General features: G+C 54.9%; 1 protein-coding gene and 1 long non-coding RNA gene across 5 annotated transcripts; one reads left to right on the forward strand and one right to left on the reverse strand.

The window, feature by feature from the left end:
- The first annotated feature begins 3,605 nt into the window (after positions 1-3,605).
- Positions 3,606-18,960, forward strand: LOC149853299 (AN1-type zinc finger protein 5-like). 4 transcript variants are annotated; one of them, XM_090026730.1, is made up of 7 exons: positions 3,609-4,101; positions 4,528-4,617; positions 8,081-8,254; positions 9,081-9,174; positions 10,516-10,631; positions 12,624-12,734; positions 16,460-18,960. In XM_090026730.1, the coding sequence occupies exons 3-7, from the start codon at positions 8,104-8,106 to the stop codon at positions 16,606-16,608; spliced, it is 621 nt and encodes a 206-aa protein (XP_089882856.1). In that variant the 5' UTR covers positions 3,609-4,101; positions 4,528-4,617; positions 8,081-8,103; the 3' UTR covers positions 16,609-18,960. The 4 variants fall into 4 exon arrangements, with proteins under 4 accessions (XP_089882858.1, XP_089882856.1, XP_089882855.1 ...); XM_090026732.1 differs by lacking the exon at positions 4,528-4,617 and having other exon boundaries at positions 3,606-4,101; positions 9,084-9,174; XM_090026729.1 differs by lacking the exon at positions 4,528-4,617 and having other exon boundaries at positions 3,612-4,101.
- A 3,256-nt stretch (positions 18,961-22,216) lies between these two features.
- Positions 22,217-25,067, reverse strand: LOC149853300 (uncharacterized). The gene is made up of 2 exons (XR_016439091.1): positions 24,373-25,067; positions 22,217-23,133 (listed from the first exon to the last, which is right to left on the reverse strand). It is a non-coding gene; the product is annotated as an uncharacterized LOC149853300 (long non-coding RNA).
- Positions 25,068-25,094: the final 27 nt, after the last annotated feature.

Below are 25,094 nucleotides of genomic sequence, written 5' to 3' on the forward strand. Positions count from 1 at the left end.
CGAGCCATGCTCACTGCTCAAGCTCTTCGGGGCAGGGGCTTTCTCTCGCTCTGTGTGTGTACTGCACCCAGCACAGTGAGGCTCTGATTACAGCTGGGGACTCGAGGCCCAGCAAGGAGACTCCTGGCAAGGATGCTCCAAGGCAGGAACTGGAAGAAGGCTGCAGCCATTCCTGGCCTGGGGTCCGGCAGGTCGAAACCTTGCAACACAAGGGGTTATAGCTTCTCAACAGCAAGGTGACCGCAGGAGCCAGGTTGCTCTGAGTGTCCCAGGGTGTCTGGCGGGGAAAAGCACGGAGCCAGCCTGAGCTGGGGAAAAGGCAAGAAATGGAGCAGTCCGGTCTTTGTGCGGGGCATGGCTGCCGCCTGCTGGCTAGAGGGAAGAGGCACCAGCCGAGGGACACCTGCTCCTGCATCCGTCAGAGCGGGAACCAGCAGCACCCCGGGGGCCGGATCTGGGGTTTGGGGCAAGGTGCCAACTCCAGCTTCTCTACTGCTTTACGCCAGCTTTTGAGCAGCCCAGCTGAGCTAAGTCCCAAAAGCATTGCTCTGAAATGAGGTGCAGGGACAAAATACCTCTGAGACAGACGAGGAGAAGTATCTCACAAAGCCTGAAGCGCAGAGGCTGTGATGAGGGTCCATTAACCTGGAGCTCAGGCTGTGTTTAATGCCAAGACGGAGTAATGGCTTGGAGCTTGTGTGTGTCAGGCCCTGCCAACCACAAATGAAGACGTGTCCTTCATCAGCCAGAGCCCTGGTCCCACCGTTGGATCCATATGGAGTGGATCCCTGGGGCTTTCACGCCCCAGTGGGGTGTGCACAGATGCACACTTCCCCTGCACACAGTCAGGTCTAGCAGCAGGCCCAGAATCCATTCTAATGGGAGGCTCAGGGAGCCAGATCATCAAGGACTCCCAAGAACAAGCCTGGAAATGTCTGGTCTGGGGCCTGCTGGGTTCAATCAATGTTACTACTCTCTACAGACACCAAATACCCACTGGTGTGTGACTGCATATGGCAAGTTTCTGCTGCCTTGGAAAGAACACGCATGCTGATGGCTTGAGTTCAGGAGAGCCCATTCCCTCTTCCCAAGACCCTGGGGGCTCTAGCACAGAGCTCTGCAGCACACCCTTTTGCTCTGCTGCTGCCCCTAAATCCTGCCAAGCAATTGCTCTTCATGTGCAACTATAATTACAGCAGTATGTAGTGCTAGGTGCTGTCCACAGAAAAAAATAGTCCTACCCTGGAAGCATTCATTATGCATATAGTTGAGTGGGAAACAAGAAAATGATTCAGCTGAGAGCTCAGCTCTCCCGCATCACAGCCAACCGCTTCCCCCTCCCCACCCCCCCTGCTTTGCTCCCTATGTATCTGATTATGGATAAACAACAGTATTGCCAACTCTCGTGATTTTTGGAATTGCTTTTAAAATCTACACTTTGGGGATGTGAAAAACTTAGCTCATATATATGTATGAGCTGAGTTTTTCACATTCCCGAAGCAACACCAAAAATCATGAGATTTGGCAACACTGACAACCACTAATGAAACAGAACAGACCAAACTGTTTCGCTTGCCAATATGTGCAAATGCCACTGATGCACGAGTAATCTGTGCAGAGGAGGGAAGCAGCCCCTAGAGCAGTGGTTTTCAGCCATGAGATCCTTCTAAGGTGCCACACAATATTCGCACCGTGAAGTGTGCAGACACCTACCCAATTTGCAAGATAAGCCCAGACATTTCAAATAGAAAGCCATACTGCCAGAAACATCCCAACCTGTTGTAGTTTTTGTGAATTCTTTGTAACAGAATTGCTCTAGTATTTTTCCAGTGTCCTTGAGGCACCAAACTCACTTAGTCTAGGCAGGAAACCTGCAGCATTTCACTGCAGCTCTATTACACACCTCTCCTGGCCAGGTCAGGAAGGATGGACTGGTACTCTTTGCTGCTTAAAATCACAAGCTTTTGCTGCCTGAGCTAAAGGCTCAAGCTCCTCAACCCAAGGGCTGGGGCAAATGGGCAGTCTTATCTCAGACCGGGCAGGGATAGAGAAAGGGAAGAGCCATGACAGTTCGGTTCAGGTACTTCCTATATTGTTGCCATTGCAGTGTCAGTGCAATGCTGTTAAACCCTGGCTGTCATTTGCATTTATATTAGCAAACCTAAGATCATTTTCAAGCCTGAAATGTGACGTTGGGAAGCTGAATTCAGAGGGCAAAAGATTTATGATCCATTTGCTCTGCAGACCCACAAAAGGAGTTGGAATCACTCAGGCAGCCCTGGGCCAAGCCTGCTTTGAAGACCCGTGTCCGACAAAAGCTAAAACCACAGCCTTAGCTTGTTATGCAGACCTGAGAGGCTGAGATGGGGTGAGCAAGGTATTCCCAGTAACTGGCATTACTACAGATGAAATTATGTAAAAGTTACCCTTAACTCTGCCCCCTGTGCACATGCGAAAATGCAACCTTCAGTGCTGTGACCCCACGGTCTTTCTCAAAGCACACGCTGAATACTATACAACCTTAAATATGGTGGTTGCCTCTGGAAGGAGTGGGAACTGCTTTGTGTGTCAGACAGTGTTAGAGTCACTGACGTGGAAAGTACACAGTAAACCAGTTTTCCAGTGCAGAAGACAAAGTATAACCTCACAAAGCAGGCATGAAGGCTTGAGGCATGTATCCACAAGCCACCTAAGCTCACAGATAAATCAGCTTGTTAATTAACAGCATCATGCCCTGTCTGACACCTAAGAAAAGTTGGGGAGAAAAATTGGAGAGGGTTCAGAGAAGAGCCACAAGAGCGATTTGCAGCCTGGAAAATCTGCCTTCTGGCATGAGACTTGAGGACAATGTGTCTGGCTCATCAAAGGGAAGATTAAGAAGCGATGGATTGCAAGCTCTGTATCTACACAGGGAAAAGATTTCATAGACGTTAGGGCTGGAAGGGACCTCGGAAGATCATCGGGTCCAGCCCCCCGCCCAAAGGGCAGGAAGTCAGCGGGGGGTCAACTGGGATTTCTGATGGCCGTGGGCTCTTCAATCTAGTGAACAAAGGCACCGCAGGCTGGAAGCTGAAGATTGGCATGTAGAAATGAGAGGCAAGTGACAGTGGATCGATGGATGGTGGAGGCCTTGTCTGTCCTCTGATGTCTGTCCGCCTGCAGCGGAACGGCACCTCGAACCAGGGAGCATTAGCCCCCGACTAGAGCGCTTTGCTGCTCCAAAACGCATTCAGTCAGCAGGAGGAGGATGCCGCCCCTCGGATCACACGCTCATGACAACGCTACCCTCTGCCCGGGTGGAGGACAAGGGGAAGCCCCTATAAATGGGGGGAGCAGAGAAGGCGGTGGGCTCCTGCAGCCCGCGTCATTCCTCGCCTCCCTGAGCAGCTCGGGTTTGCGGGGGGGGGGGCGCATGTTTTTTATTTTTATTAAAGTATACTGAGAGGGAGTTATATATGCACATCCTCTGTCATAAGCTTTCCATCACAGAGCCTAAAACTGCATTGAGAAACCCGCGCTTCCTGTGACCATAAACGCACCCACCCTCGGCTACCCAAACCCCGGTTCAGGCTCGAGTCTCAGGTCGTCCCCTGCCCTCATCGCATCCGCGCCCCCGGTCTCGGTGCCGCTTTTCCTCGCGGGACCGGCTGCGGCCGCGCCGTCCGGCCCGGCTCCCGGCTCCCGGCCGTGCCCGCGGCTCCGCGCCGCCAACTCCCGCGGCCCTCAGCAGCCAGACTCCCGCCAGCCCCGCGTCGCGCAGCCGGCTCGCCTCGCCCCACGCAGCCTCGGGCCTCCGGGTTAGGCCCCTTCCTGCTCGGGGCGAGCCAGGCCCGGCCCCTGCCCCTGCCCCTGCCCCGCGAGCGCCGGCCCCAGCGGAGCCCCACGCGGGGAGGGCCGGGGCCGAGCGCGGGGCCGGGTGCCGGCCTCCCCACGGCGGGGGAGGGAGCTGCGCCGGGTCGGGGCCGCCGCCTGCCAATCGCCATGTTTCCCGGCAGCCCCAGCCCGTCCCCGCCGCCCGCCTGAGCCGCCCGCGTCGTTCCGGGCTGCGCGGCAGGAGCGGGGCCGGGCCGGGCCGGGCCCCGCGGCGGGCGGACACAGCGGGTGAGTGCCGGCCGCGGGGAGCCTCCTTTGAGCGGGGCCGGAGCCGGCCGAGGCCACGGGGCAGCGCTCGGGCGGCCGGCGCGGCGGCAGCGGTGCAGGCCGCAAAGCCTCGGCCTCGATTTTGGCCCCGGGCCGCCTGGCGAGCGGGGAACGCTGGTCCCGCCCCCCGCGGGGAGAGACTGGCGCGCGGGGCTGTCACTCAGCCGCGTTGCCGGGGGCATCGCGGGGGCGGGGCTTCGCTGCCCCCAGACACGCCGGGGCTGGGGGTCACCCCGCTGCGACCCGTGCGTTCACCGGCCCGCTCCCCGCAGGACTCCCCGAGCCTGTGCCTGGGACCCCTTCTATCCAGGTGGGGGTGTCTGCCCGGTTCTGCCCCGGGAGGACTGGCCTCGGCAGCAAGGTGACTCCCTGCATGGCTTTTCACAGACATAGGGCTGGAAGGGACCTCGGGAGATCAGCCAGTCCAGCCCCTCATGGCTTGGGAAGAGATCCCGGCTCTTCCCCGGTGCTGGCCAGGTGGGTAGAGGCGGGTGCTGTAGGGGGAGAGTGTTGATCCCATCCTCTCTGCAGCGGGCGCCCCCCTGGTCAACGCCCTCCTCAACATTTCCTGGTTTGCAGATGCCCAGGAAGCATCTCCAACCATTCTGGTCGGTGGGCACCGGGAAGGACAGCGCAGCGGGGTTCGGCACCTGTGCCGCCTCCTGTGGCGGCGAGTTCCACAAGTGAACTGTGCGGCGCCTAAAAAAAGTGCTTCCGCTTTGTTTGAAATCTGTTGCCTACTAATTCAGCAGGTGCCGCTGGGTCTGGTGTTCTGGGACTGGGTGCAAGAGACAGATTTCAGCTTGGTGCCTGCAGTGCCCGTGGCCTCCGGCCTCATCCTCAGCCAACGCCTGTGCGCAGAGATGGGGAGCAGCAGCAGAGAGAAGATGCTTAGAGCTGCAGTGAGGAGTGGCAGCACCGAAACTTGCCCTGGTGGTGTTTATGCTGAGGCGCCTGCCCCCCCAGTCGTGGGTACCCTGCTCTTGTGATGGTGCATCCTTTGCGGATGACGGTCAGCCCTGGGCAGGATGCTCCTTTAGGACTGTGCTGCTTTAACCTGTGTGTGTAGCAAGGGCATCAGGCTGCTTTCTGGGTCCCTTCCAAGGCCTCATCTCCACTGCAGTTTTCCCAGCAGAGCTTTGAGGCGGGGGAGAGTCACACTGGAAACCCCTCCACTGGGTTGTCCGTGCTACGTGTGCAGAGCGGCACGTGAAGACCCGTCTCCTGCCCCCCACACCTTCAGCTGCAGTATTGCCAACGCATGATTTTTGGTGTTGTGAAAAATTTAGCTCTTTTATATAATGTATATGTGTGTGTGTGTGTATATATATAAAAGAAAGCTAAGCTTTTCACATTCCTGAAGCGTAGACTTTAAGAACAACGCCTAAAATCATGAGAGTTGGCAACACTGCAGCTGGCTGCTGTGGGCCCGTCAGCAGCTGGCCCCGTACCAGCGCTCACTTGATGCGCTGGCAGGGTGGCCGGGATCTGCTGGGAGCATCCAGGTGTGCCCAGGCCCTGCTGGCTTGATGGGGGCGGCTGAGGCAGCTGCATATATGCACAGATCAGCTGTGCAAATCCCTCTTACCATTGGGCAGGGCAGCTTTACTAGCGGCTGCTTCTGCAAGGGAGGCTGGGAAGGACCGCTGTTATTCCCAGCTGCTCTCCTGGGCTGTGGGTTGGGTTGCTTTCGGTAATCCACCATGCACTGGGTTAACTGGAGCCCTTGTGCAACCTCGCCCCTCTAGCCAAGTGTGGGGGCGGCTCTGGGAAGGGTGGTGCTGATAGAGTTGGCCAACGTGAGATGGGAGAGGGCGGCCTGCCATTGGTGCTGTTAGAGACTCCGATCAACCCAGCGGAGGACAGAGAGGAGTGAGCTGGTCTGAGCTGAATCACTGCCCACCCACAGAACAGCTCATGGGAGGGGAAAGCTGTCTTGTTCCTAATACATCGTTGCCTCAGGGGGGAGGTTTTGCAGTATGCAGGCAGGAAGCAGTTGGCACGGCTCTCCCAGGACGTGGCTGTCCCTGGCACCCATCTGTTGCACTGCAAAGTAGCAGTAGCTCCAGGGGGAGCTTCCTGCAGGGATTGCACGGGTTTTGCATGAGAGCACTGGCTCTGCATCCCTTCACCCACCCCTGCACAAAACCACAGAGGCTGGACTGTGCCTTGTTCCTGTAAAAGGACTTCTGGGAGCTTGTGGGGCTCTTGGCTCGGCTGCCTTCGGAGGGAAGGCTGCAGCAAAGGCAGAGGGGAACTTCCTGTTCTGACATGCAAAGGCTCCACCTCCACGTGCTCAAAATGGTGGTGTTGTAGAGGCCAGAATAATCACGACCCTATGATCTTATGACATAGGGCTGGACTCTGGTTTCCTTTTTAACCGGTGTAAATTTACACCAGTGCCATCGGCCCTGGAGTTTGGCAGGTTCTCAGTGCTGTGACCGAGAGCACAGTTTCACTCCAGAACAGGAATGATTTGTCATTTCTGCTACAAGCTGTGGTGCATGTTTCCTCCGTCCCTGGGCTCCATGTCACTCCATGCTTATTACCACCAGGAGCCATCACTTACTGTTTTTGTTTAGAACGTATTTCCCTGCAGTTTGGGAATACAAATAATGCAGCAGGTTGGATGGGAAGGCACCCCAGATCCTTGAGATCAGTCATCTTCTCTTGAAGGCCACCTTCTTGCATCATCTCATTTCTAAACCTGACAAGCATCTTGGAAACAAGGGTATTTCTTGTCCCCACTGCCCCTGTTTGAGATGAGAGGGCAGTCGAGATGAGTTGCCGCACTTCTGGTTAAGTTGTCTCACTGCGGCTTCAGAGGCTTGAATTCAAAGCTTTGCTTCTGACTGCTGCCAAAGGCTGCTCCCAGTCAACCCAGCTATAAACGAGTTGTCTGGCCGCTTTTGCTGGGGAGTCAAAAGGCAGTCAGACGCGCTGCGGACCACATCACTTCTAGATGATTGCTAATTCAGGTGTACCTCCTGTTCAGAGGTTGATTCAGAACCTCACTCCTTTGATGGAGGCTAGACAATCATTTGACCCCAGCATCCTTTCCTGCCCGTGGCAGGGGGTCGGACTTGATGATCTGCTCAGGTCCCTTCCACCCCGACCAGCTATGAAACTATGGTGGGAGACCAACTCGTTCCTAGTCTGAATGTATCAGTGGCCAGTTTGTACTCTTCTGTTCTTGTGCCAGCTTTGCAGAAGGAAAAGCAGTTGGGTGAAGATACCCGGAGGGCCTGCTTTTGATCCAACATAGACGGCCACTACCATGGGCCACTCAAAAACTGCATGTGCTACAGATTTTACAAACTAGGATTCTAGGAATCCTCCCCTGTTTTCTTTCCTAAGCACCTCTCACCAGGGTTCAAGGACACTGTTCAAAGAAAAGCAGATTTGTGTTTGGATTTGAATGTGCTCTGAGCTGGATATCACAGCCTTGAGTGAGCACATGACAGCCTAAAAGCAGAGCTAAGACGTACATGGTGTAAAATGTAGCTAACTGCCACCGGTCTGGGCTGCTCAGCCCTTCAGGGGCCCTCAGCCTGGTGATTGCAGATGTCACCAGGAATGCTCACTAAGACATTTCTTCACGTTTGGATAGGGATTGCTTGGCCCAGACTCGCAGATGTATTGCATGGGCTTCCACAGGCCTGCTGGGATGAGAACGGGCTACTTATCCTATTCCCCTTGATGGATGGTTCAAAACTAGGCTGCCCAGGACTGAGAGTTGCAGGATTGTTAGGGCTCTGATCCTGCAAGCGTATGCACATGTGTAGCTTTGACTCTGGGGGGAGTCAAGCTGCATCACTGAGTGTTTGCAGGACCCGGGCTGTGGGAGCCTTTGCTCCTCTCCTTCCTGGCCAGCCGCAGCTTGTAGTGAAACATTTTTCTTCCCGCAAGTAACCTCTCTCTCTCTCATTCCCACTTACAGCTTAGCCTGTTGGAGGAGAAAGGATGGCCCAGGAGACCAATCAAACGCAAGTGCCCATGCTGTGTACTACAGGCTGTGGGTTTTATGGCAGCCCCCGGACCAATGGGATGTGCTCTGTTTGCTATAAAGAGTATCTGCAGAGACAGCAGAGCAGCGGTCGGATAAGCCCCCCAGGTAGGAGCCCTCCTGGGGAGATCTGTATGGAGTGCCTCGGTGCGTGGTGTTTACGAAGCCAGGACAGCCTGGTTAAAGCATGTCACAGCAGATCTGCTCCTGCCTGGGAAGCTGAGGTCTGGCTCGGCACGTGCAGCTGGGACTGAGAGCCGAGAATCCAGGCTTCCCTGGATCCGTGTCCGTGATGGCTGTTTGTTCCCCCTCCCAGTTCTTTTTATTTCCCCCCTGCTCCAGTCCTTTTGCTAAGTGCTGCACCACTCATCACACTCAAGGTCGGGACATTTGGTTAGTCAACCATTCCCTGGGCTGAGTGGATATTGCTAAAAATATCAGGCCATACCCTTACTGGCTTGAATTCACTGAAATCAGTGAGATCGGTGACTTTGGCCCCTCTGAATTTGTTTTCTCATCTTAGTATTGACAGGCAAGAGCAGTGGCGCTGGCAGTTTGTTCTGCTGATGAACGCAGCCATGTTGCTGAACACAGAAGCGGCCACAAACCTGGCACTGAGAGCATGGGCAGATGCCATGTAGCCAGGGGCTCAGCTCTCAAAGTCAGAGATGCCTCAGGAGTGTCTCGCTTGGTTTTGATTTCCAGCGTTGTAGTGGCTTTCCTTGATTCTGCTGGTTTGTGGTGGGACCGGGACTGCTGTGAAGATGGTATGAGCTCAGGGTTCCTGTAGTGGCCAGCGTGGACACTGAGAGGCAGGACTTAGTTCCTAAGCCCTACTTGTCCCACCCTGCTCTGCCCTGGACCATCTCTTACCCCCTCAGGAAACTTATTTATCTGCTGGAGCCTTTACCAGGAATGTGGTTTTATTTCTTAGCAGCGAGTGGTCCCAGCAGCAGTCCTGTGGCTTCAGATTCCAACCCAGGCCAGGACACGGAGGGAGATACTATGCCTGAAGATGTGAAAGCCAGGTAGGAGTGAGAGGTTTTGGGCTGATTGACTAGTGATGGCTTTGGGCCACAGGGGTGAGCTTCTGTTCAGTGACCTTGCAGCCAGTGAGCTTTTGTGACTAGTCCGGATCTAAAGCCAAACCAGCAAGAGACTGCAGTGCTCTAGTCTGAATATCTAATGCTCTGAAGATGACAAGCTGATATGGGGTCAAGTAGGGCAGGCTGAGTGGTGTGGGTGTCTCTCCACCTCCAAGCTCCCCAGAAATGTTTTTGGTCATCCCTAGTTTCACCCCATCCTGTCCTTTTTGTCCCCCTGTTTAATTTCCGAGACTTATGTTGTCTGGACTTTATTGACCCTGTCTGGGTCTCACATCACACTGATGGACATGAGAAGTATTTCTCTTGAAGGCACTAGGAAAATTTGGGGTCAAGCTGTTGTGAATGAGTACTGGATGCCCCTGAAAGCCTGTGGGGTACCTCGTCCCCACCTCACTAATATCCAGTGGGACTCCTAAGCTGACGGGTGCTCTAGAAAACCGTGAGCAAAGGGCTGGGCCTGTAGGAGGATCTAGCCTGCTCTCTCCAGCTCCTTCGAATTCAGGAGAGGTTTGTCTTTAACTGCATTGGTACACTGGCCTCAGACAGCTGGAGCTGAGTGTGGCCAGCACCAGCCTAGCTCCTTAATGGGAAGGGTTTACAAATGAAGAGGGAAACAAGCCTTTTCTCTTGTAGCTGGAATGTCATCCCAGTCCCAAGCAGCCCCTTGCAGGCTGGAAGTCTCCCAGCCTGCAAGGGGGAACCTGCAGTTTTCTCTTTTAAAGGAGGAAATCCTTGATTTGCTGCTTTAAAGGAGACCACTTTTTTCTCCTTTAAGGGAAGAAATCCGCATTTTTCCAGAGTGAGCGGAAAACCCAGATCCTTGCTTATTAGTCCTGACGCAGTTGTAGACAGAACCCAGCCTGGAACCCTGTATAGCAAAATTAGGGCATCTCTGTCCTCCTTAATAACTCCCCTACTATTCTCACTGGGATCTGTTGCTTTATTCTCAGGTCAGCACCATATACGCTGTTTGAGACCTGGACTTTTCTGTATAGCTTGTGAATCGTATTGATGGCCGTGAGATACTGCAGGTGGGAGGGGAGTTGAGAGCATCCCAGATTCATTTAATTTGTGTCCTAAGAGCAATTTGAACCCAAGTCTCCAAAAGAGAGCGGTTAAATTGTGACCCGTTGTACTGCCCAGCTCTCTGTGAGTGTAACAAAGATAATTAAGGGCTCTCTCAGAGCTGCCACTCATAAAACTGCTCCTCACAGGAAAATGTTTCTCTTTGCTCCGCGGTTTGTTTGCTGCAAATGCTCCCAGCACTCAGACCCCTGTGACCCATCAGATGACAGCCATGAGCATATCCAGAGAGGAGACCAGCGACGAGACAGTAGGATATGTTAAGACAGAAGAAGCCTCATCAGCATCTTCCTCAGGTAGTTTGGGGGTGGTGGGAAGAGAAGACTTCATGTGCGCATGAACATGCACAGGTACATAACCCCCTGACAAAGCAGTGATGAGGGTGCTAGCCCAAAACTCTAGGCAGGGTTGCTAATACGATCATCCCCTCATTGGCTTCAGATGAGGCAGAAGGGGTTGTGCTCTGGGCAGAGCACTTACAAGCTGCCAAACTGCAAACATCCAGTGGTCTCATAATCTTGTACAATGCCTGTATTTGTAAACGGCAGAACACCTGGAAGCCTCCCCCACCTTGGTTAGTTATAGACAGCTGGGTAATGCCATTCCCTGCCCTCTTGCTCTCTGGGAAAGCGGGGATCAGTCCAGTGTAGTCTGATGGTAGGGGACCAGGAGTCAGGCCCCTGGGTTCTATTTATGGGTGCTGGTGACTGTGAGCCTTGCCAAGCCTATTACAGTGTGAGCCTCTGCTGACGTGGCAGTGCACTGAATGCATTAGTGGCAGTGGACTGAATGCATTAATACATCGTGATCTCAGAGAGTTGGGGACAAAGTGCATGAAGTGAGATGGCAGAAGGGTAGGTGTCCCTACATGGGAGGGCATGGCCTCTCGGATCACTTTGCAGAGCCATCTACCTCATTCGACTTGGCAGGCTGGATCTGTACTGTGGGCCGGGCAACCCATGGTGGCAGGGGGAGCGGTGGCAACCCCCCTCGTGCTGACTGGGCTGCTGAAGGGCAGCCTCAACAGGGATCTTGTCCTGGAAACTCAGCGACATGGCAGCCAGCACCTGTGGCGTTAGCACGCTGCTGCTTGCCCTGGTACTGCCAGAAGCTATCCCTAATGGAGCCTTTTTGGGCGCTTATCTCGCTGGAGTGATCTGACCCCAACTGACTTCCTGCCCGTTGGGCAGGCGGCTGGACCCGATGATCTCGAGAGGCCCCTTCCAGTCCTAATGTCTATGAACCTAGAAATTTGGTGGCCAGGCAAGTGGTGGTGGCATAAATCCCTCTGGGTGCTGATGCTCCTGACAGAGGCTGTGGCAGCTGTCGGGGTTAGTGCCGCTGTCAGTCATCCCACCACAGAATTTCTAGCCCTGCACGTCCTGATTTGGACAGTCCTGACTTAGGGCACCAAACCCTGTTGGTAGCCTGTAGCTATAACTCAACTGTACACTACTGCAGAGACCCTCTTCTTTGGCACAAGCCCATGGTTATCAAAGCTGGCCAGTTTGTTTCTGCACAGACCTGAACAGCCATGTGGAAGGTAGTAAGGCAGCCAGCCCCAGGTGCCCCGTTCTACCCTGGGGCTTGAGCCCAGTGAAGGGAAGGGAAGGCCTTGCAGACAAGTCTGGAAGGAGGGCTGCAAAGTGTAGGAGTGCAAGGGGTTTCATCTGTGGTGGGTGGTGCTGTCTAGGAGCATAGATGCAGCACCGGCTCTTGCTCTGTGATCTCCAGAAAGTCATGTGGGCTCTTTGGATTGGATTTTCCAAAGTGTTCAGGCATCTGCCAGTGCAGGGAGGTGGTGAGTGGGACTTCCAGATATGCTGGTGTAGGGGAGGTCCCTGGGCTCCATAGCCGTGCAGGGGATATGGGTAATCCCTGCCTGTAGGCTTGTCAGAGCCCGACCCTTGCTTCTCCCATCCATAGAACAGCAGCTCCAGTGCTCACTGCCCTTCAGAAAGCCTGCAGCTGGGTGGTGCTGTGGGAAGCTTCACACTAGTTAGTATTGAACCTTACCTGCAAAGCTCTAAAGTGCAGCTGAGGGCTGGACTGAGGCTTGAAGATGTGGACCAGGGACACATCATGAGATCATGTGGCTTCAATTCCCCCTTCTGTGTCATCTCTGCAGATCATAAGTTTTCTGGGGCAAGTATTTCCCTGCGCTCTGCATGCCTGCCCCTCCCATGAGGGTGTGCTGAAGATAAATGGGGCCTCCAGATGGTACTGTAATATAAGACAGACTCTTTCCTGACTTAACAGGGAATAAAGCCGTGCTCTCTCTGTCTCAGGTACCCTCCTTGAAATATCCCAGAACTCTCCTGAGGGCAAGAAAGCTTCAGAGAAACCCAAACAGAAAAAGAATCGCTGCTTCACCTGCCGCAAGAAGATAGGACTAACGGGTAAGATCTTGGCTCTGGAGAGGTACAGCCTGCAGCCACGAAGGGCAGCTGCTTGCTTAGGGAAAGCAGATGGTTAAAGCCATAGGCCAATGTGTGTTTTAAGACCGTGCTTGAAGGGCTGCATCTGTATTGTCTTGTGCTCTGACCCCTCTGGGTCTCCCTAGACACATAGCAATGGCATGAGTCAGTGTTTGCCTACAAGACCTCCAAGGGAGATCATGGTACCGTGCAGAATGGGGTGGGGATGTAGCTTTCCGGTTGAACAATTGAACTGGTTGTTTATCAGCAGCATCTGGCTTTTCCAACTAGGGACAGAGTTAAAGTGACTTAATTCTAGTTAGCTTTTCTCCTGTGCCATCACACCAAACAGCAGTGTGACAGAGCAGAATCTTGTTCTCTGATGATACCAAAGTCTGGGGCAAAGCATCCACACCTGAGGACAGGAAGGCAATCCAGGCTGACCTGGACAAGCTCAGCAAATGGGCGGATGAGAGCCTAATGGTATTTAACACCGAAAAATGTAAGGTTCTCCACCGTGGGAGGAAAAACGTGCAGCATCCTTATAGGCTCGGCAGTGCTATGCTGGCTAGCACTATGGATGAAAGGGACTTGGGGTCATAATTGACCACAAGATGAACATGAGCCTGCAATACGCTGCTGCGGCTAGTAAAGCAAGCAAAACGCTGGCTTGCATCCATAGATGCTTCTCAAGCAAATCCCAGGACATCATTCTCCCGCTGTACTCGGCCTTGGTGAGGCCACAGCTGGAGTACTGCATCCAGTTTTGGGCTCCACAATTCAAAAAGGATGTGGAGAAGCTTGAGAGAGTCCAGAGGAGAGCCACGCGCATGATCAGAGGTCAGGAAAACAGATCTTACGATGACAGGCTGAGAGCCATGGGACTCTTTAGCATGGAAAAGCGCAGGCTCAGGGTGATCTGATGGCCACCTATAAGTTTATCTGGGGGAACGTTTGTTCACCAGAGCCCCCCAAGGGATGACAAGGTCTAATGGTTATAACCTACTGCAAGACCATTTCAGGCTGGACATAAGGAAGAATTTCTTTACTGTCTGAGCCCCCAAGGTATGGAACAGCCTGCCACCGGAGGTGGTTCAAGCACCTACATTGAACGCCTTCAAGAGAAATTTGGATGCTTGTCTTGCTGGGATCCTATGACCCCAGCTGACTTCCTGCCCCTGGAGCAGGGGGCTGGACTTGATCTGAGGTCCCTTCCAGCCCTAATGTCTATGAAGTCTGCGACCAAAGGCACTGGAATCATCTTCAGACTGAGGAAGACGTATTACAATGATTGATATTGGGAAGCTTGTATTGGCACCATAGAGGCCATTATTTTTCACAACTGACTGGTGATTTTGAAGGCTTCCATAGTAGGTTACTCAATATGAGACCTCTTAAGCATTTTTTGTTTTCAGAGTTCCAAGTTCTCATCCTTTGAGACAGGTTCTTCCAGTCTGTGATCTTCCAATAAGGTGCCATGGCATCATGGGGTGCTGCGAGATCCTTTTAAAGATGCTAGAGGGTGTCTTGCAAGCAAACACCCGCACATGGTTCACAAGCTAGTCCCAGAGATTTCAAATAGGAATCCATAGTATGCAAAACATTCTGACCTTCTGTGGTCTTTTCAAGTTCTTTTCAGCAGAATAATGGCTCTAGTATTTTTCTGTAAAAATAACCAAGTGAAAAAAACCCAGAAAGCTCAGAGCCAGCATTTTCCAATGGGGGTCTTGAGTCTAAAGAGGTGGAGAACTTCTGTGCTAGATGGACATATGCAAGTCAAGGACTCCACAATCTGTGATCTCTTCTGAACAGCCTTGGTCTCTCCTTATTTTTAAATAGGAAGCTTACATGCTGCAGGAGTGAATGTATCGGCCTCACTGCCTGGGGTGAGATGCAAGGCTGGGAATAGATCCTTTGATGTCTGTGTGTGATATATTTAACAATCACCTTCCCTCTCTGGCTCGAGGTACATGTAACCTGAATATGGATAAGGACAGAAAGGCCTAGGAGACAGGATTCACTTGGGTAGAATGAGTTGGGGAAGAGCTTGGCTTGTTGGAGACCATGTGATTTCTTGATTTTGTAGTGGGGGCTTTTAGACTTAATGGGGATTGGGGTCAGGGGTTAGAGCAGTCGTAGCAGTCTGCTCACTCAGACGCTGATCCATGGAGATGTGCCTTTGCCAGCTTCTTGGGCCTGCTGCTCCTCAGCAGCAATGCGCTCCATCGTCCACTGCTGCTGCCAGCCAGAGTCCCATATCCTAGTGGCTCCCAGCACACCCCACTGCTGGTGACCAAAGCCCCTGATGTTGAGCTACTTCTGCTTCTGTTGAAGTCGCTGGTGAAGCTCCCATTAACCAGCACTGCCCCCTTGGAAATCCAGCCCTAGCTGCCCCCTGCTCATGAAAATCAGTGGGACTTAAACCATCTGCTTCAACAGAAGCAGGACCAGGCACTCCAGGATCAGCCTGTAGGATGCAGTAAGAAGGTGGCAGGGTAGGTCCGAGGAACCTGTGTGAATGGGGCAGAATGGGGCTGGGGAGAAACATTCCCTGTGGAAGCAGCTTGGCTGCCTTTTGGTAATGATCTCAGATCTCTTCAGTGCCTGGGAAACACTAACCCTGGTGCTATGCAGGTCACCCTGTCCCTTTAACGTACTTCGAGGTGTCAGCTATGTTCAGCAGTGTGACGCTGCACAACAGCTTTTGCTGCCACTGGCAACAAGGGCCATGGTGAAGATAAGTCCAGTGTTTGCGCACAGCCCTGGAGCCCCTGGGTGCTGCTGTATCATAGATGTTTGCTGTTACAACACCCCTAGGAATGTGGTGGGGCCACATGCTCCTTTTGAGCCCACTCCAGACCCCTAGGTTGCATGGTGTCCTGAGTGGGGGGCTGCCTTCTTCAGCTGTGCCTTAAACAGTGGAATAAACCTTGTGAGGGGGTGTGTGGAACTTGGCTGGGGACTCGGGTGTAAGGAGGGGGCATTGCTTGCGAGTCTGTTCACACCCAGCACCCAGATGTGGCTGCTGTTCTGCAGTGTGGTTGGTTGCTGCAGGGGCAGCATGCTGGGCTTGTCAGGACACTTGGGTTCTCTTCCTGGCTGGCCTGCTGGCTTTGACAAAGCAGCTTTTCCTCTTTGCCTCAGTTTCCCAACCTCCTGTGGGGGTCACACTGCTGTTTAAAACACCTTTGAAAAGCCTCAGGTGTGTAAGAGCCAAGCAATTGAGGGGCAAGCTCTTTGGCTCTGGTAGCTGGGGGCTGTGCATGTGCAGACCCACTGGTATCTGACCTCTAAACACTTCCACCCTCTCCACTGACCTGGAGTCCACCATGGCTTGTTCCATGAAGTCTCTGTCCCCAGCCCTCCCACAGGAAGCCAGCCTGGAGCTTTGGAGCTGAGGGTAGGAGCCCAGCTTGTATCAGAAACCTGCTGGTCCAGATGCAGGGAAACCAGCCAGGTGCCACAAGTGAGAGGGAATATCCAGCTGGAGCCCTCTGCTTCCTGGCAGCAGCCAGAGTCATGGCTTCCTATCAGTCAAGCTGTCCCCATGGTCCCTCTCAGCACATTAAGCAGGCACTCTGGTGCCCTGTCTGACCCTTTTCTTGGGCATCAGTGGTGGTGTGAGCCTACCTCTTGCCCTGTGGTGCCCTCTCCCAGCCTGCTGGTCCCTGCTTAACTCTACCTTGTCTCTGGCATCCCCTGCTCAGGCTTTGACTGCCGTTGCGGTAACCTGTTCTGCGCTATCCACCGCTACTCGGACATGCACAGCTGCCCATACGATTACAAGGCAGAAGCGGCCGAGAAGATCCGCAAGGAGAACCCCATCATCATGGCTGAGAAGATCCAGAAGTTGTGAGGGCCCCTGAGCAGCAGAAACCCCAGCACTCCTCACCCCGGACAGAAGGGGCTTCGTGCCAGCACGGGAAAGGGGCCCTGAGCACTGAGAGGCACAGCCACTCTAGACCAGAGACACTGGCCCCCTCCCCTCCATGCCCTTCCCCTTCTGGCCACTGCTCAGCCAACCCACCATTGCCCCATTTTGAAAGGGACCTGCCCAGTTCCTGCTACTGAGAGCTCTGGACTCAGCCTCCCTTAGGGCTGCAGCTCCGTGGTTTCTGGACACCCTGATACTTGCTGTGGGCATCAGTGAGACGCTGCCCCCTTCACCCTGCAGCAGTTGAGGCTGGGGTCTGGGGGAGCCTCGGCACCAGTCCCTGGATTCTCTTGCCATCAGGTTGCAGGGAAAGGATTGTGCCCCTTCGGGACCTGACTTTCTCCCCTGCCCTTTGAGGCACCATCATTGTGGCAGCAGAATTGCTCATGGCAGAGCCTGGCACTGCAGCCTGTGGATATGGCTGTGACCCTCCAGCTCTGGCCACAAATGAGGAGCATTACAGACATGTGAGTGCCCCCCACCCTTCCCGACTGGGAGTGGGGCCCATCAGTGGGTGCTGCTCTCAGTAGTCAGGCTGAACTGGGGGCCTCATTGCCCCAGCCCCCTCATGTGCTGGCCTTGCCTGGGCACAACATGGGCCAGTCTTGAGCAATGGCAGTTGTAGCACAATTGGAGCCCACCCCCCCACCACCCCCCCGCCTTCAGTCTGTACCTTCTGCCTTATTGTACGATTCTCTCTTATCAGGGTTGTGCGCAAAACTCAGACCAGCAAACCTCCTCCCCCTTTGCTGCACGCATGCAAATCTCAGAGGTCTGACCCCACCCCAGCCTCACTGATATTCAGTGAGAACTTCTTCTTAGTGAGCATAGACACTGCACTGACCCTCACCCCACCCCCTTCCTTCCCAGGGCTGGATCTGCAGCCCTTATGTGTGGTGGAGCTGTGGATCTACTCCCAGTGTTATGGCAATGCACCTGGTAAGGACCTTGCATTGTTCAGGGCTGTCCCCGGGATGGATTGACACCTGGCCTTCCTCTTTGCTCCTGAATCCTCAGCAGAGATGCTGGGCCTGGGATCTGTGGGGGGCAAGGGGACTCTGAATAGGCAGGATCAGACCCTCTGTCAGTCTCTGAGGCTCAGAGGGAGTGAAATCCCCTCCACTGACATCCTGAGACCCTGCAGCCCCCTTGCACTGGTGCTGAGGCAGGGATGGGCCCTCCTGTCTCTGCAGTGAGGACCTCCCAGCCTCTCCTTCCCATATTGAGCAGGGGCTTGGATTAGAGCCCTGGGAGGGGCTCTTGGGCCCTTGTTCAGAGCTGAACAAGCTGAAAGCACCAGGGCGTTTTAGAGGCTGGGCAGATTAGAGTGAGCAGTTCTCACTGATTGACCAAAGCAGGGAGATGCATCCCAGGAGAACAGCTGTCAAGGCCTCCACCCTACTTTATCTCCCCTGAGTCACTGCTTCCTTAAGTAGCTGCAGAGAACAGTTGGGCTCTCTGGGCTGAACCTTCAGCTGACCAAACTGACATAGCTCCCCTGGGTAGAGCCAACACCCTGCATAAGGGACTTGCGCCAGGCATCGCAGTAGGGTTCAGATCTCAATGCCAATCCGCAGTAGACCTCTCAGCTTCAGAGTGCGGGCTGAGCCTGTTCCTGTCGCTGCAGTCCTGCCTGCATTGCTCCGTGGATCCCAAGGGCATTGCATGTGCATGGGATTGCACTGACCCACTCAGCTAGGTCCTTGGTGTAAATGCTGTCTGGGCAGGCACGTGAGCCAGGCTTTCAGCAGGTGCAAAGCAAAGTTGGGGCTGTCAGGCAAATGCAGGGCAACCACAGTGTCTCTGCAGGGTGAGTAAAGTTATACAGCTGGGCCAGTGATTAGAATAGGGCCCCCACCCTGCCCTTGCTCCCAGAGCCAGCTGAGCTGGGAGTTTAGCCCTGGTGTTGAAAACTGGGTGCTTTGAGCTCTCTCTGTTGCCCACTTGCCTGTGCCCGTTCTTGCTTGGAGCCCAGCAGAGACCAAATATTTATATAGATAGAGTTTATTTTTGGAAGGGGCTGGCTGGCACCTGGCTTGCATCTGGCCTGCCAGGGTGGATGGCGGGAGACCCACGGCCCTTCCCAGATCACATGCGGTAGCGTTCACATGAGCCTGGTGGATTCTTCCTGGGGCAGGGGAGGAAAGTCAACAAGGTGAGAAGCCGGCCTTTTGCTTCCCTTCCGTTCCTGCCTCCCCCCGACTCTGTTTTGTTCCTTCCTCCTAAAACGACTGATCCCAGAATGTAAATATTAATATATTCTAGTTTGCTTGGCTGGTGTTGCTGCCTCTGTATGTCACTGTGACCGGGAGCATATTTGATCCAGGGGCTGGGAGGAAACAGCCTGTACGTTCAGGACCAGCTGCTCCCATCCTGCACCCTGGTATTGGCCTCAGTTGCTCCATCCCTGCGAAGGGCTGCAAGGATTGTGCATAGGCTGCTCCTGGCATGGGTCTCTCTGGCACATGGACCTGCATTGCCTGGGGCAGCATGGTGCTCCTGGGCTGGTTACAGGCCAAGAGTTTTGAGTAGCCCTAGGCTATGCTGGAGCTGGGCTGTTCATACCCCAGCTCCTGCTCTGCCCAGAGCTATTGGAGGCGGTGCAGTTTGGCTTGGCCCCTGGCAGGACTTGCTCTGGGTGTCATGGAAGCCATTCAAAGTACTGTGTGCCACATGGAAAAGGGCCTACCCGTACAGCACCCTTGCTAGACACTTTGGGGCTGGAGCTGTGCCCCCTCCTGCACTACGTGCTGGTGTCATAGACTGAGATCCAGGCAGTGACCTCAGGTGGGCATCAGAGCGCAGCTGCCTTAGCCCTTCACAGTGGGCCAGGGGATGTGTGAGCCTGGGCCTCTGGGGGTTGTGGGGTTACAGCAGCCTGTATTTGAGAGCCAGGAGCTGGGCGTCCCAGGGAGGCAGCCCCAGGGGACAGAGTTCTTCAGCAAATGAGGCTCTTGGGGGAACAGTGCACAAGCATGGGGCCTGTCAGCTCCCTTTCCTCCCGTACCAGGGCACTGGTTCCCAAGGACAAGGGCCAGGTTCGGGAAGGGCTTGGCTCCCGCCGCATGCTGGGTTTGCATTGTGGAGGGCAAGTCTGTTGCTCCCCAAGGTGAGGCCTGGGGGTGATTGTTGATTGCTCTCAGTGGAGCTATGCTGAGCACAGACTGCAGCCATGATGGGATGAGCCCACCGGGGACTTGGGAGCTTCCTTGCTCTCCAGGACAGGTTCACTGTCCTTGGCACCCAGACTCGCCCGTGAGGGGTGGCTGCTGCAGCCCTGAGCCTTGCTGCCTCTGCTTAGGGCCAAGCCAGCACAGCGCTTCCTATCTGGGTGGGCATCTTGCATGTGTACATGAGCTCACTGCTTTTGAGGTCAAAGGCGTTCGTTGCTTCACTTTAAGGCCCTGTGAACTGCTTGTTAGGCCTGTACGAATAGGGAACTATTCAATTCGGATTTGGATTCAGCCGACTTGGATGCCAGAGATTTGATTCGGAGATCTGAATCATTTTTCTGATTCGATTCGGCCAAATTGCTTTGGAAGATTTGGAGCCGATTCGGCGATTTGGCCATAGAGTACAATGGGGAATCAATGAAATATCTATAACTTTGTTGTCTTTTGGCTAATTCAGATGAAACTTGCAGGGATGGTAGCCTCTGCTGAGAGCATGATGAGTGCCAAGGTTCAAGGTGATAGGTGCAGGGGTTTCTGGGAAACTGCACCTCAAACTGCTGACAAGCAAAACTCATGACATAGGTGATGCTGTGTGTGTGTTAAGGCACGGGGGGAGGTGAAAACTGCAGGAATGGTAGCCCCTGCTGAGGCCACAAAGCCTGCCAAGTTTTAAGAAGATCTTGGACGATCACCCCATTACACCGAGGCTGGCGTGGCAGTGTTCATATGGGACACGGTGATTCCTGAGTTCTGCGTCGCACTGAGGATGCAGTTCCTGGGAACCTCATCACTGTGAGTAGCCAGGCCCTTGGAGTTGGTGGGAAGAACCTGGAAGCAGGAAGAGCAGAGAGGCCTGGGCTTGAAGGCCTGAAGCAACCAGAAGAGTGTGTAGTCTGCCCTTGGCAGCACAGGCCTGGCAGTGCCTCTGCTCCTCCCCCACGGAGCTGGGTCACCTGTGCACTGCAGTGCATGGGAATAGCGCTGCCGTGGGAGATGGGCGCCGTTCCCTCCTCCCTGGGCTTCCCTGCTGGGTGACGTCGGGCAAGTCACTTGGCAGCTGTGTCTGCTCCAGCGAAGGGGACTAATGCTGGTGACCTGTGGCCTGTGTTGGAGAGCTACAGCACCCGCTGGGATGAGCAGATCTCAGGATTCCCCTGCTGATTCCTAGGCTCAGTGAAGCAACTAGAAAGGGTGGGGTGTGACAGGCAGGGGCGGATTCCCTGCCCCATGCCTTCTCTTCATGTCCTAGCCAGTGATTCCCATTTCAGGGTGGCACCAGGTGCACTCTAGGCTCTGGTTTCCCCCATGTAAGATGGGGAGGAATGTGTGTGTGTTTGGTGGGGTGGGCAACCCCGGGAGCCACCCCGGGAGCCTCAGAAGGCCCGCGCTGCAGGGCAAGGCACCGCGGGCGCTCGCAGGTATAGCTCCGAGCCTCTGAGGTGCCCATGGAGCTCACATCAGGGCAGTCAGCGTGCAGAGAAACAAGCTCAGACTGTGCCCCCCAGCCCGGATGAGCGCAGCTAAGCATGAGGAGCGCTGACGTGGGTGAGCTAAGGGCCATCTGGGTGAGCCAGGGGCCGTCTGCTCCCTGTGCTTGCACTACTGATGGAGCAGCTGCTGGGGGGGGGGCAAGAAGTGGGGTACAGGGGGCTTCTCCCTCTTCTCTGCTGTCTGCTCCCCTGGCAGAGTGGGGAAGGGAGTGGAGGAGCCCGCTGGGCTTCCTGCTGAGGGTCCTGCCATTGGGGCGCATGAGGAGGGCAGGAGGACATGTCCGGATCCCTGTCTGAGAGAGCAAGGTGGCTCGGACCAATAGCGGATGCTTGCCCAGGACCCGCTCAGATCAGTGTGGCCCAAGGCCCCAGCCTGCATCCCGGCTCTACCAGGAAGGTGCCTGGTTCACCAGGGATGCCAGGGCACACTCTTTTCACCCAGCAGTCCCAGCCCCTGAAGGCGTTCCTTCCACCTCCGACAGGCTTCTACAGCCCTCCTCCCATCTGGGCAGGCGGCAGGGTGGGCACTAGATGCCTTTTGCCAGACCAAGCGCTGGAGGTGGCCTAAGGCCTAAGCCTCGATTGCCTGCTTGCAGCAGGATCAGCTTTTCCTGTGGGCTGGCCTCTACAAGTCACCCCCATCCCCTCCCAGGAGCAGGGTGGCACTGGCACTGCCCAGACTGCTTCCCCCCACCCCAGCCCAGCTCCATCCAGCAGCCTCCGACCTTGTTGCAAGACTTGGGGGCTGTTTCTTACCCCCTCCCAGGCCCAAATCTCTGCCTCACAAACCCACAAGTGAGCAGAAGCAACCTGGAGGGTTTTCAACCTGCCCCAGGGGCCATGTTGTTCAAATCAAGCTGCAATGCATCAGCCCCAGCCTTTTATTAACAATGCCCTGTTATTAATCATTAATACTAATGGCAAGTGACTTTCCTTAGCACGGGTGGTGGGTAATATTCATCATCCTTAATGATGGAAATTTATTGATGCTGACGGAGTGTCGTGGTTCTCAAGGCCTTGTTGCATGTCCCGCGCTGTTTGTTGTTTGGCCCAAAGCCCCAGCTCCTGGTATCCTGGGATCACATGGAGAGTCTCAGCTTTCACAGCATTTCCAGCCCTCTGTTTAGTATGGCAAAGCCAGAGAATGCGATCCCCTCTGCAGACTCAAAACTACTGGCTGGAGATGTGCCTGAGATGCGATTATTTTTAAAATGCCACAGCTGTGAAGCTTCAGTAAAACGTGTCCTCCACGGCTGGACTGAGCCGTTTGCTTCACTGGCTTTCTACGTCTTCTCTCTCCTGGGACACAAAACCTGAAGATCTGCTCATCTTAGACAATGGAGGCCACCCCAGCCTGCCCAGGGACAGGGCAGCATCTGCATCTACAGCATTACCTGGCAGGGAAAATCCCATGACCAGGGTGATGCAATTAAAATGGCACTGTGTAGTGGAGGGTTGCACCCTTGTCTGCTTGCAGACAAGACTCCCTACAAGAGCCTCATAGTTATCATCTACACACCAACTTTATGGAAATGGGAAATTCCTTCCTATCTTGCTTCTGCAGCCGTACAGCGGAGGGCAAGCGAAACTTGGGGGCATCCAAACCCCAAGCCCCCAGGCTTGGGCCTGCACCTAGGATGCTGGCCAAAGGATTTGGAAGTATCTGAAGCCCCAGGCTGAGGTGGAGGATACTTGCTGGTAGCAGGGCCACATATGGTTCTTGGATGATTCAAATGGATTTGGACCTGACTCAGCTGATTTGACTTGGAACATGAACATTTTTCCTTAAAAAAAAAAAAAATCAATCTACACCTTGAGTAAATGGATAAGCAAACATCCTGATCTGGGGGAATCAACTTGTTGAGGTTTCATATTGTTTTTAAAGGAGAACCTCCATTTCAAAGTGCAGCAGGTTTTTTGTCTGGAAAACCCAAATAAGCCCTTCCTAGGGGAGCTTTGCTCTCTTTGTAATGGACTTTTCTAATGGCAAAACTGGTCTAATGGGAAAGGCCTGACCAGGTCTCAGGATAAAGAGCAAGAGCTGGCTGCAACGACCTGGAAGGGTTGAGACTACTCTAACACCATGCCTGGAGCCCCATCAGCAGCTCCCAGTTTCTTTGGGCCACAACCATAGTTCTGGGCTCCTGATGCAGGCTCTGCTCCAAGTTAACTGCTTGTCTGGGCCTTGCTCATCCGTGACCCCAAACAGGGCTGTGACTCCTAGTTTGGGAGCTGCTGCCCTAGATCCTGGCTGGGAAATGCAGCCCCGGGGGGTGGATTGAGGCATGTGCTGCATTGGTCAGGAGTGACCCCTGGGCTTTTGGGGCCAGGCACAAGGTCCCCTTGGGCTGTGGTTAAGTTGTGATGTGGGAGATTCCCTGTGCTCCCCTGGCAGCCCCGGGCATCTCAGCACCCTCTCCTGCCTGGAGCATGAAGGTGCCTCTGGAGTCTGCTTCTCCTTTAAAACCTAAAGGCCTTGTGGGGGTGAGGAAAACCTGGGCAATGGGATCCAGCTGTGAGTGATGCTTTCTGAGTCTACAGAGAGCTGGGATTAGCCCCACAGCTCCCAGCCCCGCTGAACAGGGCACCCTGTGAGTGGCAGGAGGGGGCAAATGCAGTGCTTGGCCTCTCATGCCAAGCAGATACACCCTGGCTACAGGGGTAAGTGCTGACAGCTCCTGCTTGCTGCCCCGGGCCACCTAGGAGAAACGAGGGGTTGTAGCCATGAGCGTGGGGGGGTCCAGAAGCGCCATGTCCGGCTGGGCCGGCATTCCTGGAGTTGCGGCTATGGCAGGAGGGCCCCACGGCTTGCAGCAAGGTGTCAGTGCCATCCAGGGTGGAAGGGGCCATGGCCTCCTTCCCCAAGCATGCAGTACCCCTGTGGGTGAGCAGCACCCTAGACACAGACCAGGCCGTCCCCAAGGGCCTTGATCCTAATGGGGACATGGGGTGGGGAAGTCTCTTCCCTGTGGTCACCCAGAAGGGCAGGGGTGGGGCAAGGATGGAGCCAGGGCTCTACCCACCAGGCCTCATGGCCAAGACATGACAGTTCTGGGGGCTGAGGCCCCCTCCCCTGCTGTCCTCAGCACGGCGCTGTTTGTGCTCAGTCGCTCTCGGGGGGGCTGTGGCGTGTCGGTGGCATCTTCGTCTCCGACCTTTCTCTGGGCGCCCTGCGATGACAGCTGCTCCCCTGCCAAGGCTGCGGGCGATCCAGTCAGTCCCCTGGGTCCTGATCTGGGAGCCCCCTCAGACCTGACTCCGAGTAAGGCCTAGCTGATGGCAAGGTGGAGCCCACCTGCTGCCGGCAACCAGCCTGCCGCCGGACCTGGCCAAAGGCAAACTGCTGCCCTCCATGCAAAGCATCCTGGGGCTGTGAATCATCAACCAGAGTGAGGACAGGTTTGGCATAAACTTGCCTCCACCCCGCCCGGCTCCCGGGGCACTGGGACTGGGCCAAGCACTTTGAGGTCTGGGGTGGGAGGAAGGCCCCGCCTGGCTCCATTGATGCTGTTCCCTGAGGGTGTTTCCTGGCTGGAGATCCCAGCCTGCTGGAAAAGCCTCACATTGTCTCCCTGCCAGCTAGCTGGGCCTGGCTGGGGCAGCGAGTCCCGACAGTGATGCCCACACCACTCGCATTGCCCCTTGCTGGCTCTGGGCCCTCTGCATTGTCACCCTGACCCCAGGGAACGACACAGCTGGCTGCGGGTGCCAGGAGAGCCGGCTGCCCGGCTGGGGCGGCCCCGGG

Source organism: Crocodylus siamensis, chromosome 14, assembly GCF_052110815.1.
Source record: "Crocodylus siamensis isolate JL-2025a chromosome 14, ASM5211081v1, whole genome shotgun sequence".
In the NCBI taxonomy this organism is placed as follows: Eukaryota; Metazoa; Chordata; order Crocodylia; family Crocodylidae; genus Crocodylus; species Crocodylus siamensis.